The 17,575-nt window shown below is 35.3% G+C and overlaps 1 protein-coding gene across 4 annotated transcripts in view; it reads right to left on the bottom strand.

Moving 5' to 3' along the window:
• RAD50 (RAD50 double strand break repair protein) overlaps nucleotides 1–17,575 on the bottom strand; it is an 88,988-nt gene that overhangs the window by 52,399 nt on the left and 19,014 nt on the right. For all 4 annotated transcript variants that reach the window (XR_012124865.1, XR_012124866.1, XM_073221265.1 and 1 more), the window contains 5 exons: nucleotides 11,164–11,315; nucleotides 7,484–7,669; nucleotides 6,961–7,165; nucleotides 733–861; nucleotides 339–504 (listed from right to left, as the gene is read on the bottom strand). Coding sequence is in view for 2 of the 4 variants with exons in the window: in XM_073221265.1 (XP_073077366.1) it covers nucleotides 339–504; nucleotides 733–861; nucleotides 6,961–7,165; nucleotides 7,484–7,669; nucleotides 11,164–11,315 (838 nt within the window). In the remaining 2 variants the exon portion in view is untranslated. The remainder of the gene's footprint in view (nucleotides 1–338; nucleotides 505–732; nucleotides 862–6,960; nucleotides 7,166–7,483; nucleotides 7,670–11,163; nucleotides 11,316–17,575) is intronic.

Raw genomic sequence — 17,575 nt, 5'->3', positions numbered from 1 at the left:
TAATTTTATCAAATGTGTAGGTTCATATATCAACCACAACATTCAAGATGCCAAACACATCGAATAGCACAAGAATTCTTTCGTTGCTTTTACAACCATAACCACACTAAACTTCCTCCTGTTCCTCTTCCGACTCAGTAACCCTGGCAACCTCTAATCTTTCCTCCATTTCTAAAATTTTGGCATTTCAAAAATGTTATATAATTAGAAACATACTGTATATAATATTATGAAATTGTTTTTTTTCACTCAGCATAATTCCCTGGATATTAATCATTCACACAGAAAATGCTTAATAATGTAATAGGAAAAAAAGACCTAATAACGCTTTGTCCTACCCTGTTCAACAAGTAGTTCTGATTTTTCTTGATTGAGAAGCCTAGATTCTTTATTTAATTTTTCCAGTTCACGCTGACAGTCTACTAATCTCCTTTCTTTCTCCCTTACTGTTCTCTGGTGATTGTGATATAAATCATTTAGTTGCTCATCAGTCCCTTGAAAAACCTGTGTAGAAAAAAAAGAGCTTTACTGAATACATGTAAGAAGGTATCACTCTGAGGTACAAAATATGAAAGCTTATTCAGATATACTTTCTTATAATATACATGGAAATAACACAAACATTGAGATTTGTATGTTTTTTCAAAATATGAGTGGTAAAATGGATTCTAATGAGGTTCATTTAAATAATTTCAAATTTTTGAAGTAAAACAAAATTCTACCACCACAGACCTTTTCCATTTTCTGTTCCAGTTCACTATTATCTTTCTCCATTTGCTTCTTTCGGCTCTCCAAAGCTTTAATTTCATTGTCAAGTCTCATTATTTTAGAGAGATTTTGTTCAATTTCTTTTAGACGATTCTGAAAATAAATACTCTCCATAAATAAAATTCACTATAATTTACACTGCAGATGAATGAACAGAAATAAGATATCCCAGGCCAGACACTTAGAAGTGATTTCATTTAATGCTAACAATGTTATAAAAGGGAGATCAAAGACAATTACTCACCCAACTCTGTAAAGAAAAGCATGAATAAAACTCCACCTCTAACTCCAAACTTATGCCCTCCTCTCATCACCTACCACAGAAGTCATTCATTCACTGGGGACTTGAAGCCACATTATGTAAAATACAACATTCTAAGAACTTAATACTTAAAAGTCTATTTAATTTATAAAAAAAATTACAACTACTGAGTGGGCTAGAAACTCATGGTGAGTCACCAGTACATTATGAGCCTATGGGCAAATTTATATGTAAAGCTATACTTTGATTAAAAATTTGCTCAAGCATAGAGGACTTTGCACAAGTGAAATATGACAAATGATCTCAGTGGCCTGCTTTCAGGGACAGCTGGTTGCGTATGTCTAGAAAGAGTACTCTGTCCTTGAATGATGTTGGGGATAGTTTTCTAGGGTTTGCCTTTATGATTCCAAGGCTGACCAATTGCTCTAAAACAATTTTAGAACCTAACTTTTAAACTAACATAGTAACAGAGTGCTTAGATATCAACTGCAAGCTTGTATAGCTGCATCAAAATGCATCAATTTTAATGTCATTTAATAAAATTATACTGATACCATATCTTGTGATTTGTACATTAATAGCACATGATCACTGCAAAAGTAGGAACTTTTTTCACTAATGTATCCCTCAGCATGTAATAGGTATTCAGTATGTTACCTGAATGAAAGATTTCAGAAAAGTAATTTTACCAACATTAAGTCATAGCTATCATTGAATGCCTACTGTATTGCAGACATTGTACAAAGTGCTCAACATTCAATCTAATTCTTTTTTTATTGAAGTATAGTTGATATACTATATATTGGTTTCAAGTATACATTGATTCAAAAGTTACACACATTATTAAATCTTTGCCCCCACTAGTGCAGTTACTATCTGTCAACATAGAAAGATGTTACCGAACCACTGACTATATTCTCCATGCTGTATTTCCATTCCTATAACATATTATGATAGAGATCTTGTATCTCTTTATCCCCCTCATCCAACCTAACCACACAATCCAACATATCCAGAACCATCAGTAACTTCTCAATGTCTATGAGTCTACTGCTGTTTTGTTCATTTTGTTCCGTTTTATTTTATCTTTTTTGAATGCACATGTAAGTAAAATCATAGGGTATTTGTCTTTCTCCACCTGGCTTTTTCATATGGCATAATACCCTTTAGGTCCATCCACGTTGTTGCAAAAGGTAAGATTTCTTTCTTTTGTATAGCTGAATAATATTCCATTGTGTATATGTATCACTTCTTCTTTATCCATTCATCTATTGAAGGACACTACTGTTGCTTCCATGTCTGGGCTACTGTAAATAATGTGGCAATAAACATAGTGCATGTATCTTTTTGAGTCAGAGATTTTTTTCCTTTGGGTAAATTCCTAGAAGCAGAGGTACTGGGTTATATGGTATTTCTATTTGGAGTTTTTTGAAGAACCTCCACACTGCCTTCAACAGTGACTGCACAAACTGACATTCCCACCAACAGTGTAGGAGGGTTCTCTTTTCTCCACATCCTTAGCAACACTTATTTCTTATCTTTTGGATAGAAGCCATCCTAACTGGTGTGAGGTGATACCTCATAGTGGTTTTGATTTCCATTTCCCTAGTGATTAACGATGTAGAGCATTTTTTTTTCAGTATCATTAATATACAATCACATGAGCAACACTGTGGTTACCAGATTCTCCCCATTATCAAGTCCCCACCACATACTTCATTACAGTCACTGTCCATCAGCATTACAGTAGGATGCTATAGAGTTACTACCTGTCTTCTCTGTGTGATAATGCCTTCCCCTTGTACCTCCCCCATGATATGTGTGCTAATCATAATTCCCCTTATTCCCCTTCTCCCTCCCTTCCCACCCTCCCCAGTCCCTTTCCCTTTGGCAACTGTTAGTCCATTCTTGGGTTCTGTGAGTCTGCTGCTGTTTTGTTCCTTCAGTTTTTGCTTTGTTCTTATGCTCCACAGATGAGTGAAATCATCTGGTACCCATCCCTCTCTGCCCAGCCCACCTCACTGGGCACAACACCCTCCAGCTCCATCCAGGATGCCACAAATGGTAGGATTTGTTTTCGTCTTATGGCTGAATAATATTCCATTGTATGTATGTACCACATCTTCTTTATCCATTCATCTACTGATGGACACCAAACCAGGCCATTCTTGAAGAAAATCAAATGTGTTCCAATATCTTGGTAATTACTACAGGACCTACACACCATTATCAGGACATCTTATCCTAAAAATAAAATACTTTGTTATTCTTCTATTGAACTAAATTCTAAGTCCATTAGCTCTCCAAAAATCTGACTGCACTTCTTATCCCTCCTTTAACCCAAGTTCTTCCTCACACAATCCTGTTTTGATACACTCATAGTGTGAATATATATACATGTGAGTATTTGTATACATGTATGTGTTGTATATATGCAAACAAACAAACAAAAACCCTACTGGTAGGATATATCTGGGACCTCAGAGATGAGTGAGAAGAGTGTATTTTACTTTTCAAATAATATTCTTCTATAATTTTTTTCACTGAGTATCTATCAACTTTTAAAAGAAAAATGAAAAATAAATACAAACATACACAAAATACCATTTAGCTGTCAACTTGATTTTTTCCCATTCTTTAAGGCACAGGTCAGCCCTGCCTTCTTCCATGAAGGCCTGGTGATAGACTTCTACTCAGGCCATCATTTTTAAAAAAGTTTTACTGAGATATCATTCACATACTATACAATTCACCTGTTTAAAATACACATTTCAACATTTTTTAGAATATTCACAGAGTTGTGCAACCATCACTATAATCTAATCATACGACATTTTGAACTTCCAAAAAGAAACCTGTACTCATCAGCAGACATTATTCATTGCTCTCTACTGCTTAGCCTCAGCAATCACTAGAGCATTTTCTCTATATATAGATTTACTTATTCTGGACATTTTGAATAAATGGAATCATACAGTATGTGATCTTTTGTGATTGGCTCCTTTCACTTAGCATGTTTTCAAGGTTCTTGCCTGTTTAGCATGTACCAGAACTTCATTCCTTTTCATGGCTGAATATACTCCAAAGTATGGATAGATCAAATTTTACTGATCAGTTCATGGACACTGGAGTTGTATCCACTTTCTGGCTACTATGAATGAATAATGTTATTTAATTTCTTTTCAAGTTTTTGTGTAAATTTCTCTTGGGTATAAGATACCTAGGAGTAAAATGCTGGGTAATAAGATGCCTCTATTAAACATTTTGAAGAACTGCTGAACTGTTTTCCAAAGTGACTACAATATTTTACAGTCCCACCAACAAATATCAGGGTTCCAATTTCTCCACATTCTCATCAACACTTATTATCTGTCCTTTTGATTTATAGCCATGTTCGTGAATGTCAAGTAGTACTTGTGGTTTACACTTCCATTTTCTTGACGAATAATGATATTAAGCATCTTTTCATGTGCTTACTGGACACATATTATCTTCTTTGGAGAAATATCTATTCAGATCCTTTCTCCATTTTCAAAATATGTGATTTATTTTGTAAGTTATAAGAGTTCTTTATACATTTTTATGAGTTATGAGTTCTTTATATATTTTTATAAGAGTTACAAGAGTTTTTCAAATGGGGCTACATCAAACTAAAAAGCTTTTGTACAGCAAAGGACACTATCTGTAGAACAAAAAGGCATCCTACAGTATGGGAGAATATATTTGTAAAAGACATATCCAATAAGGCATTAACATCCAAAATATATAAAGAACTCACATGCCTCAACATCCAAAAAGCAAATAACCCAATTAAAAAATGCGCACAGGATCTGAACAGACACTTCTCCAAAAAAGAAATTCAAATGGCCAATAGGCACATGAAAAGATGCTCCATATCCCTAATCATCAGGGAAATGCAAATTAAAACCATGATGAGATATCACCTCACACCAGTTAGGATGGCGAATATCCAAATGACAGGGAACAACAAATGCTGGTGAGGATGTGTAGAAAGAGCAACCCTCCTACACTGCTGGTGGGAACGTAAATTAGTTCAACCACTGTGGAAAGCAATACGGAGGTTCCCCAAAAAACTAAAAATAGAAATACCATTTGACCCATGAATTCCACTCCTAAGAATTTACTTGAAGAAAACAAGATCACAGATTCCAAAAACCATATGCACCCCTATGTATACTGCAGCACTATTTATAATACCCAAGACATGGAAGCAGCCTAAGTGACCATCAGTAGATGAATGGATAAAGAAGATGTGGTACATATACACAATGGAATATTATTCAGCTGTAAGAAGAAAACAAATCCTACCATTTGTAACAACATGGATGGAGCTAGAGGGTATTATGCTCAGTGAAATAAGCCAGGCGGAGAAAGACAAGTACCAAGTGATTTCCCTCATTTGTGGAGTCTAACAACAAAGCAAAACTGAAGGAACAAAGCAGCAGCAGACTCACAGACCCCAAGAAGGGACTAGTGGTTACCAAAGGGAAAGGGCATGGGGAGAACAGGCGGGGAGGGAGGGAGAAGGGGATTAAGGGCTATTATCATCAGCACACATAATGCAGGAGGGGCACGGGGAAGGCAGTATAGCACAGAGAAGACAAGTAGTAACTGTAACATCTTACTACGCTGATGGACAGTGACTGCAATGGGGTATGTTGGGGGAACCTGATAATATGGGTGAATGTAGTAACCACAATGTTGCTCATGTGAAATGTTCATAAGATTGTATGTCAGTAATACTGTAATAAAAAAAAAAGAATACCAAAAAAGTTATGAGTTCTTTACATATTCCAGATAGAAGTCCCTTACCACATTTATGACTTGCAAATATTTTCTACCACCTGTGTTTTTGCTTTCTTGATGGTACAGTTTGTAGAACAAGAGTTTTTTATTTTGATGAAGTCCAATTTATATCTTTTTCCTCTTCTCACTTGTGCTACAGCCACTGTATTTTAGCACCTTAAGAATCTATGTTCTAAACTATTTCATTTGTGTAGCTCTTTAATTTACTTTACAATCCTATCTTTAAACGAGTTTCCTTGTTTCTTCACCCAGATTTTAAGTTCTTTGAAAGGAAGGTCTGACTAACTTCCTTATCTCCAAGAGCACCTGGCACAGTGCTATGCACAAAACAATAGATATTTACTAAAGGATGTACTAATGACAGTGGGCATTTAAACTAAACCAAGACCAAGGCTTTTAGAGTTTACAATTCAAAGATCTATACCAGTATTTCTAGGTGAATTTTTGAAAGCCCAATCAATAATTTTTAAATTTTCTAAAAAAAAATCTACTAGCTGAAACCTATAAAATGACATTTTCAAGACTGTTCTTATTTGTTTAGACTAAGAATCCCAAATGGGCAAGAACACGGCTGTAGTCCTCCCTGTACTTGTAGCCCTAAGTATAGTATACCCTGGCAAATAGGAAATAATATGCTTGTGAAATGAACAAATGGGATTTCTTTAAAATCAAAGAGTTTAGAAAGCTGTACTCATTTGCAAATATATCAACATTCCATGCATCAATTCCAAATTTTGTGCAATGTAAAGAACATCCTGGAAATTATAAAAATTCCCTAGAAAGATCTGTCAATTAAAAAAAAACTCCTTAGAAATACAGGAAAGTAAGGTTGAGTCATTACACTCACTTTATTTAACAACTAGTGATCTCCATTACTAACTTAGTATAATATTACAGATTTCTTTACTCTCAAATCCAAGCTCTTTGGGAACTTTGAGATTAACCACCTGAAATAGACCTAAGACATTAACCATAACATTATATAGTCTCTGATAATTTTTTCAATATATGCACCATTCAAATTCATATAAAAATAAAGTGTTTGAGGAGTCAGTGCTACCCTGGTAAATGTGACCTCCTTAGCATACAAGAAATCAAATTACCTTCAGTGGATCAAGTTCATTCTCATAGGATTTGACAATTTCCTTTGATGATGTTAACTGGGCTTCCTTACTAGTTATCTGATCACGAATTTCACAAGCCTTTTCCTTATTTTGTTTCAAATATTTTAGTTCTGTCTGACATTCCTTTACTTTTTGAGCTTGTGTCTGCCGCACCTGCCGAAGTGTTTCCAAGGCTTTAATGTACCTTTGAAGATATTAAATAAAAAACAAATTCCTAGCTAAGTATATTATAGTACATTCAAACAAAAGGATATTATGCAATCATTAAGATTAAAGTAACAGAGATTTTAATAACCTAGAAAATGTTTATGATATAATAGTTACATACTATCAACCAGGCAAATACATACAGAAAGAAAACTGAAAGGAAGTATGCCCACTGGCTGCTACTGGACAAAGAGGTAATAATTCACAACTTGCTTGCTTTTAAAAAAAGCAACATCCAAACTGCAAACATGGCTCAATAACTTAATAAGCTGAAGTCTAATTAAAGGTTACAAACCTTGTTGCTGAAAAAATCTCATCAAATTTTTGCTTCAAAGCCTTTCCTTCACTTAAAGGCCAATTAGACTCTTCTTGGTGACAGAAAATGACATTATTTAGCACAGACTTGGAAACCCCAAGGGAGCTTATCATCTCTCGGTCGATTTCTGCACACTTACTGCTGAGACTGACCTTTTCACCATGCCTACAGAAAATGAAAAGCATGTACATAAAATAACCTCCAGTTGTACCTGTTCTACTAATCAATCCTTCATGCTGTACTTGTAATAAAAAAAAAGCCCCCTAATCCAACCCATTACAATGGTTCCTCATGCTAAAATGTATACCCCTAAATGAGTAGACAGTTCACTGATGAGCAAGTATGTGAAACAGGGTGATGCAAGAGACGAGAAATTTTTTTACATATTTATACCTTTAAATATAATATTTAAAATACTTATAAGTAACACACAGAGGAAAACAAACTACGTTCCATCCCCACAAGTTAAAAATAAGGAAAATAAGAGACTTAATAAAACAACACAAGATCCACAGCAGATAGGCAAAGATGTCTTAAATGAAAACATCTGAAGACTGTGTAGCTTAGATATGGAGTTACTCAGTAACAGCACACAGTAAAATAAGAGTAAAGGCAAACCTTGGTGGTACCCAACTATGCAAATCCAGGGAGAATTCTTAATCAGTAGACCTCAAATTCTAGGGTCACAGTGACAATGGAATCCAACAGAGAGAACTGCTTCAGGGTCTTTTTAATGTTCACTACATCACTATACCAAGGAACATCTCTGCCCCTGAATTCCAAGAGATCACTCAATATCCTTCATGAGAATGACAAATTCTCCATTTTCTTTCCTATCTTCTGCCCGGTATCTGTGAATTAACTAGATTAGGTGGGCAGAGGCAGCATCTGTCTTTATTGTCACTTATATATTTCAGTACATATTTTGAAAATATTACACACAATGTACTGAGAATGTAATGTAGGGTGACCAAATGAATACATATAGACCAGGAGGTTATCACATTAGACCAGGGATAGATGATGGTAACTTGATCTACAATGGTGGTTGTAGAGATGAAGAGAAATCAACTCAAGAGACATTTAGGTTAAATCCATAAGACTTGGTAGTGGAGCGAATACGGAGGGCGAGGAAGGTATCAAGATGGATTTAGGTTCTCAGCTTGTGTCACTGGACACATGAGGGTGTCATTCACTGAGATGAGGAGCACTGCAAGAGGATCGGGGTACAGGAGGGTTTTTAAGGGGACTCAGGGGTAAAGGTTCATGAGCTTGATTTTGAACATACTGAATCTGAGGAGTCTTTGAAACAGTTGGCAGAAAATGTGAAAGACACTTGGGTACATGGGTCTGGAAAAAGAGTTCTGGTTTAGAGACGTAAAGCTGTGAGTTATCTACGAATACACAGCAATTTGAGCAATGGACATGAATAAGATTATTTAGGAAGAAAATACAGAGCAGAAACGGGAGACAATCTAGGACTAAGCCTATGTAATCCTAACATTTACTGCCTGGGTCTGATGTGGCTGTGAAGGAACAGTCATGAAAGTCTAGAAAATAAAGTTTTAAGTAAAAAGTTACTAACAGTTACCATTTACTAGGTTATAGTACATAGAAAATGGCCCTCCAAAGATACCTACGTTCTAATCCCTCGAATTTGTTAGGTTACAGAGCAAAGGGAATTAAGATTACAGATGGAATTAAGCTTGCTCATAACCTAACTCGAAGTAGAGAGATTATCCTGGATTATCTGGATAAAGCCAAGTGATCACAGGGGTCCTTAGATGTGGGACAGGGAGGCAGAAGAGGAGGTCAGAGTGAGGCAATGTTAAAACTCTGCCCACTGTTGCTGGCTTTTAAGATGGATGAAGAAGGCCATAAGCCAAGGAATGCGGATGGCTTCTAAAAGACGGAAAGGGCAAGGAAAAAGATTCTCCCCTACAGCTTCCACAAAGGAATGCAGCCCTGCCAACACCTTGATTTTAAGCCAGTGAGATCCAATTTGGACTTTAAACTACAAAATTATAAGTTAAAAAATTTGTGTTGAACAACGTGGATGGAGCTGGAGGACATTATGCTGAGTGAAATAAGCCAGGCAGAGAAAGACAAATGCCAAATGATTTTTCTCATTTGTGGAGCATAACAATGAAGCAAAACTGAAGGAACAAAATAGCAGCAGACTCAGAGACTCCAAGAAGGGACTAGTGGTTACCAAAGGGGAGGGGTGTGGGAGGTCGGGTAGGGAGGGAGGGAGAAGGGGATTGAGGGGTATTATGTTTAGTACACATGGTGTGGGTGATCACGGGGAAGACAGCATAGCACAGAGAAGGGACATAGTGGATCTGTGGCATCTTACTACACTGATGGTCAGTGAATACATTGGGGTATGGGTGGGGACTTGATGATATGGGTGAATGTAGTAGCCACATTGTTTTTTCCTGTGAAAACTTCATAAGAGTGTATATCAATCATACCCTAATAAAAAATATTTTTTTGAATTTGTATTGTTTTAAGTCACTAAGTTTCTTGTTTGTTGTAGCAGTCATAGAAGACTAATACATGAGCTCTAACTATATATTTAACATTTTATATGCAGAGCTCAAACCTTAACATCTTTCTAAGATATGTGCAGTGATAATGAACCTCTACTTTATAAATGAAAAAAAGAGAGGCTCACTATGAATTCTGTTTTGTACAGCATATAACAATAGCATTATCCAAATTATTCCAAGGCTATTTGTGACCTTAGTTGGAACTGTTGCAGTGGGGGAAGTGGGACTAGAGGAGTGAGGAGGCAGTGAAGAAACAGAGACAATGAGTATCTACAACTCTTTTGGGAAAATTGGCTGTAAAGGGAAAGATGGAGACATACAGTAACGGGAGTGGAATGAAATCTGAGATGTGGAGTGACCTGAGCTTTTTTAAAAGCTGTGAGAAGAACGTGCATGGAAGCCAGTAGCTAGTAGAGTGCCTGAAGCACATTTAAAATAGACATTAAACATTGCTAATTAAATAAAGGATTTCATTAGCTTAATAAAGGAATTATTAGTTTGATAAATAAATACATTTAAAAAGGAAGGAGTAAGGTGATAGCTAAAGTAATTTGCTGAACAAGAATAAAGCCTTAAATCCAGGGCAGCCCAATTCTGCCTTAAATCTAAGGCAGCCTAATTCCAAAATCCATATCCATTACAAGATGATACCTGCCTCTAACAGAATAATAACAGTTGAAAGGGAAACTCTTTCCTATTTGTCTACTTCTCATTTCACCCATCACCACACTCGAAACTAGCATTTTTCATTTATTCCATCTATATTTGACAGATTACGTACCTTCAGGTCAGCAACTGTTCATAAATTACTCAAAGGAATGGAGTACTATCACTAGACCACTAATGGGATCATTCTGTTTAACTAACAAATAGATCAAATATAAAATTTAATGTTGATAGATGGGTGAGGCTGTGTATGTGTAGGGGCAGGAAGTATGAAGGAACTCTACTTTCTGCTCAATTTTCCTAAAAACCTAAAACTGCTCTAAAAATAAAGCCTGTTAAAAAAAATGATATGTTCCACTGAAGTAAAAAAGTAGTAGGAAAAAACCATAGTCTTACAGACCTAAAAACTAGAAAATAAAGAAGTATAAAACAAACACCTACTTCGTTCTAGTAATGACTCCTTCCAACGTTTTAAATTCTGTCTTTTTGCTTTTCTGAGTACAAACCATAGACCTCTGAACAGCTATAAGTTCTCCATTGACATCACGAAACTGCAGACGAATCTGGGCTCTAACATCTGTTTCTTGAGCAACCTTTGAAAGTAAATAGAGAAAAATTATGCTACCTTAATAAGCATCAGAACATTAGTTCGGAAAAAAAAGATATAAGCAATCTTACTGAACATGAGAGAAAATAGAAAAACATAAATATCCAAAATGGGTGACATTTCCATATGTTATTAAAAATATAGGAGGAAAAATACTGCTTAATTGATTTACTGAAATTTTATCTTATCCACCTCTATTATTTGGCATCATTAGGAGATCAGGAATGTGGATTTTTCAAATAAATGAATTTTATCTTTTTAAGTACCAAAGGGTTTTAAAATGTATTTTATAAATCACTCACAAGCTTACAGCAAAATAGAAATACAGTTTATGTAACTTTTTCTCCCTGAAACAAAAGTTGCTGATCTGATGTCTCATTGTCAATATTTCCTATAAAATAAAGACATTTTCAGTCATAAAAACCGGGGAATTGAGAGTAATATATTACTACCATATGGTCCTCAGATCCATTCAATCTCTGTCAATTGTTCCTATGTCCTTAACAACAAAAGGATCCAGTTCAGAATGATATATTGTCATGTCTCTTCAGTTTTAGTATGGAACAGTTCCTCAGACTTTCCTAACTGATTATTTTGAAAATTACAGAATGTTAAAGACTGTCCAAATTTTGGGTTTGTCTAATATTTCCTCATGACTAGAATAATATTATGTATCTTTTTTGGCAGGAATATTACAGAAGGGATGTGCTCCTTTCATTGCAACTTATGAGATGGGACATGATGGCAATTTATCTTATTACTGGGGATGTTAACTTCAATCTCTTGACAAAGATGGTATCTGCCAGGTTTCTCTACCATAGAGCTACTTTTTCTGCTTTGTTATTAATAAATAATTGGGGGAGAGATACATTGAGGCCACATAAATATCTCAGACCTCATCTAGTTTTCCTCTACCGTTTTAGCAACTTATTAATGTTTCTATTTTGAATTATTACTATGAGAGCTACCAAATAGTAATTTTCTAGTTCCATTGTTCCATCCACTTTTATTAGTTAAGGAAGGGCTTTGTCCTTTCCCCATTTATTTATGTATTTATTTTATCCATTCTTTACATATCACTGTGGACTCACACATTCCTCATCTGGGCTCCAATTCCCAATCTGGTTGTCACAGCTAGCTTTTATGAATGCTTTCCACCCTCAGCCTCACCTGTTAGCTTTTGGATTGAATTTCACAGGAAGGTGGTGAGTTATTATACATGAATATTGAATTTAAATGCTTTTTCTGTACATACTGATGCTTATATAATTTTTCTTCTTTATTCACTAATGTGCCAAACTACAGCGATTGGTTTTTTAATTAAAAAAACCTTGCATTCCTGAGATAAATACAATTTAGCAATGGTGTATTATCTTCATCTGTATATTGCTGAATTTGATTTGCTAATATTTTGCTAAGGATTTTTGCATTTATTTTCATGAGAAGTATCCATCTGTAATTTCTTTGTAATGTCTTGGTCTGGTTTTGTGAATGTCATCTTCCTAAAGTGAGTTGTGATGTATTTCCTTGCTTTTCTGAAAGGGTTTGTGTAGATCTGACATTCTTCTTCCTAAAATGTTTGGTAGAATTCACTAAAATCATCAGGGCCTTCAGTTCTCATTGTGAGGTTTTTAACTATGACTCAATTTCGTTAATAGATATATTTCTTCTTGAGTAAGCTTTGTTAGCTCAGGCCTTAAAAGAATTTGTCCATTTCATCTAAGTTGTCAATTTTTTTTTTAAGTACCACTGATACACTATCTTATGTTGGTTTCAAATACACAACACAATGGTTCAACATTTACCCATGTTATAAAGTCCTCACCCCCTTCAGTGCAGTCACTGTCCATCAACATAGTAAGATGTCACAGAATCATTAACTATATTTTCTGTGCTGTACTACCATCCCCATGACGAATCTATATTGTGACTGTGAAATATTATGCCCGTTAATCACCTCCCTCTCCCACTAACCTTCCCAACCACTCCCCTTTAGTAACCACTAGTCCCTTCTTGGTAAGTATGAGTCTACTGCTTTATTCCTTCTGTTTCACCTTGATTTTATACTCCACAAATGAGTGAAATCACTTGGTATTTGTCTTTCTCTGCCTGGCTTATTTCACTGAGCATAATACCCTCTAGATCCATCCATGTTGTTGCAAATGGCAGGATTTCTTTTCCTTTTATGGCTGAATATTTGATTGTATATATGTACATCTTCTTGATTCATTCATCTCTTACTGGACACTTAGGTTGCTTCCGTATCTTGGCTACTGCAAACCGTGCTGCAATAAACATAGGGGTGCATATGTCTTTTTGAATCAGGGATCTTGTTTTCTTCAGGTAGATTCCTAGAAGTGGAATTACTGGGTCAAATGGTATTTCTATTTTTAGTTTTTTGAGGAAACTCCATATTGCTTTCCACAATGGTTGCACCAATTTACATTCCCACCAATAGTGTAGGTGGGTTCCCATTTCTCTGCACCCTCACCAGCATTTGTTGTTTCTTGTCTTTTGGGTAGTGGCCATTCTATCCAATGTGTATGAGGTGGTATCTTACTGTGGCTTTAATTTGCATTTCCCTGATTAGTGATATGGAGCATCTTTTCATGTGCCTGTTGGCCATCTCTAGTTCTTCTTTGGAGAAGTGTCTGTTCCTCTACCCATTTTTCAATCGGGTTATTTGTTTCTTGGGTATTGAGGCATATGAGTTCTTTATACATTGTGGATGTTAACCCCTCATTGGATAAATCATTTATGAATATATTCTCCCATACTGTAGGATGCCTTTTTGTTCTGCTGATGGTGTCCTTTGATGTATAGCTTTTTAGTTTGATGATGTAGTCCATTTGTTCATTTTTTAATTTGTTTCCCTTCCCCAAGGAGATTTGTCCAGAAAAAAGTTACTCACATTTATATTCAAGAGATTTTTGCCTACGTTTTCTTTTAAGAGTTTTACTTACATTCAGGTCTTTGATCCATTTCGAGTTAACATTTTGTGTATGGAATAGGACAATGAGCTAGTTTCATTCTCTTACATGTAACTGTTAAGTCTTGCCAACACCAGTCATTGAAAAGGCTGTCTTTTCCCTGTTGTATATTCATGGCTTCTTTATCATATATTAATTGACCAATATGCATGGCTTTATATCTGGGCTCTCTATTATGTTCCATTGATCTATGAGTTTGTTCTTTTGCCAGTACCAAATTGTTTTTATTACTGTGGCTTTGTAGTAGAGCTTGAAGTCAGGGAGCATAATTCCCCCAGCTTTGTTTTTCTTTCACAGGGTTGCTTTGGCTATTTGGGATCTTTTGTGGTTCCATATGAATTTTAGAACTATTTGTTCTGGTTTATTGAAGAATGCTGTTGGCATTTTGATAGGACTGCACTTAATTTCTAGACTGCTTTAGGCAGGATGGCCATTTTGACAATATTAATTCTTTCTATTCATGAACATGGAATAGATTTCACTTAGTGGCTGGCATCTTTTTTGAATTGTCTCATGAGTGTCTTGTAGTTTTCAGGGTAAAGGTCTTTTACCTCCTTGGTTAGGTTTATTCCTAGGTATTTTATTCTTTTTGATGCAATTATAAATGGAATTGTTTTCCTGATTTCTCTTTCTGCTAATTTGTGGTTAGTATACAGGAATGTGACAGATATAAATTTTGCATCCTACATCTTTGCTGCATTCAGTTATTAGTTCTAGTAGTTTTTTGGTGGAGTCTTTAGGGTTTTCTATGTACAGTATCATGTCATCTGCAAACAGTGACAGTTTAAGTTCTTCCTTACCAATTTGGATGCCTTTTTATCTCCTTCTGTTGTCTGACTGCCATGGTACCATGTTGAATAAAAGTGTTGAGAGTGGGCATCCTTGTCTTGTTCCCAATCTTAGAAGAAAATCTTTCAGCTTTCACTATTAACTATGATGTTGGCTGTGGATTTGTCACATATAGCCTTCATTATGTTGAGGTATGCAACCCTCTATACCTATTTTGTTAACTTTTTATAATGAATGGATGTTGAATTTTGTCCAATGCTTTTTCAGCATCTCTTGAGATAATCGTGATTTTTGTCCTTTTGTTGATGTGATGTATGGTATTATGAATATTGTACCATCCTTGCACCCCTGGAATAAATCCCACTTGGTCACAATGGATGATCTTTTTAGTGTATTTTTGAATTTGATTTGCTAATAATTTGTTGAAGATATTTGCATCTATGTTCATCAGGGATATTACTCTATAAAATTTTCTTTTTTTGTGGTGTCTTTCTCTATTTTGGCATTAGAGTGATGCTGGCCTCATAGAATGATTTTGGAAGTATTCCCTCCTCTTCTACTTTTTTGGAATACTTTAAGAAAGATGGGTATTAGCTCTTCTTTAAATATTTGGTAAAATTCAGCTGTGAAGCCATCTGGACCGGGAATTTTGTTTTTAGGTAGTTTTTTTATTACCAGTTCAATTTCATTGCTGGTAATTGGTCTGTCCAGATTTTCTGTTTCTTACTGGGTCAGTCTTGGAAGTTTGTATTTTTTCTAGAAAGTTGTCCATTTCTTTTAGGTAGCCCAATTTAGTAGCATATAATCTTCCATAGTATTTTCTAATAATTCTTTGCACTTCTGTGGTATCGTTGTAATTATTCCTTTTTTATTTCTGATTCTGTTTGTGTACATTATTTTTCTTGGTAAGTCTGGGTAGGGGTTTACCTATTTTGTTTATTTTCTCAAAGAACCAGCTCTGGTTTCATTGATTCTTTCAACCGTTTTATTCTGTATTTTATTTCTGCTCTGATCTTTATTATGTCCCTTCTTCTAGTGACTTTAGGCTTCATTTGCTCTTTTTCTAATTTTTTAAACTGTGTGTTTAAACTGTTCATTTGGGATTGTTTTTGTTTCTTGAGGTGAGCCTGTATTGCTATGTACTTTCCTCTTAGAACTGCCTTTGCTGCATCCCACAGGATTTGGGCTGTTGAGTTATTTTCATTTGTCTCCATGTATTGCTTAATTTTTGTTTTTATTTGGTCACTGACCCACTGATTATTTAGAAGCATGTTTGTTAACCTCCATGTGTTTGTAGGTTTTTTTGTTTTCTTTGTGTAACTTATTTCTTGTTTCATACCGGTGTGGTCTGAGAAGCTGATTCATACAATTTCAACCTTTTTAAATTTACTGAGGCTCTTTTTGTGGCCTAGTATGTGATCTTTTCTGGAGAACATTTCATGTACACTTGAGAAAAATGTGTATCCTGCTGCTTTTGTGTGGAATGTTCTGTTGGCATGTGCTAGGTCCACCTTATTTAATGTATTGTTCAATGTCTGTTTCATTACTTTTCTGATTGGTTCATCTGCTGATCTGAGTGGTCTGTAAGTCTCCTAAAAGTAATGTGCTGCAAACTATTTCCCTGTTTTATTCTGTATTTGCTTTACATATTTAGGTGCTTCTATATTGGGTACATTGACATTTATAATGGTTGTATCCTCTTGTTGAACTGCCCCCTGTATCATTATGTAATGTCCTTCTTTGTCTCTTGTTACTTTCTTTGTTTTGCAATCAGTTTTGTCTAATATAAGTACCACTACTCCTGCTTTTTTCTCCTATTATTTGCATGAATATCTGTCTCCATCCCTTCACTTTTAGTCTGTGCATGTCTTTGGGTCTGAAATGAGTCTCTTGTAGGCAGCATACAGATGGGTCTTGTTTTTTTAATCTATTCTGCCAATGTATGTGTTTTGATTGGTGCATTCAGTCCATTTACATTCAATGTGAATATTGATAGATATGTACTTACTGCCATTTTAGTAATTGTTTTCCAGTGTTTTTATATCTCCTCTCTGTTCCTTTTTTCCTCTCTTATACTCTGTTTTTTGATAGATTTCTTTAGTGTTGTAATTGGCTCAATCCTTCCTTCCCTCTTTTCTTCCTTCCTCCTTCCCTGCCTTCCTTCCTTTTTCTTCCAGTGTATCTATTGTGGGCTTTAGTTTTGTGGTTACCAAAGGTCCAAGGATAGGTTCCTTACACTATAAGTCTATCTTAAATTGCTGATTACTCTATTTCTTCTTCCTCCATACTTTAGGTATTAGATGTCATAATCTGCACTTTTTATGTATCCCTTGAATGATTTTGTGAGTAGTTGATTTTGCTTCTTTTGTTTTAATTTCATATTTGCTTGGTAATTAATTGGTTTACTACCTTTACTATGGGTTTATTTTCACTGGTGAAAGCTATTTAGCCTTAGGAACACCTCCAT

This window comes from Manis javanica, chromosome 14 (assembly GCF_040802235.1).
Source record: "Manis javanica isolate MJ-LG chromosome 14, MJ_LKY, whole genome shotgun sequence".
NCBI lineage: Eukaryota > Metazoa > Chordata > Mammalia > Pholidota > Manidae > Manis > Manis javanica.
This window is presented reverse-complemented; position numbering and strand designations above follow the sequence as displayed.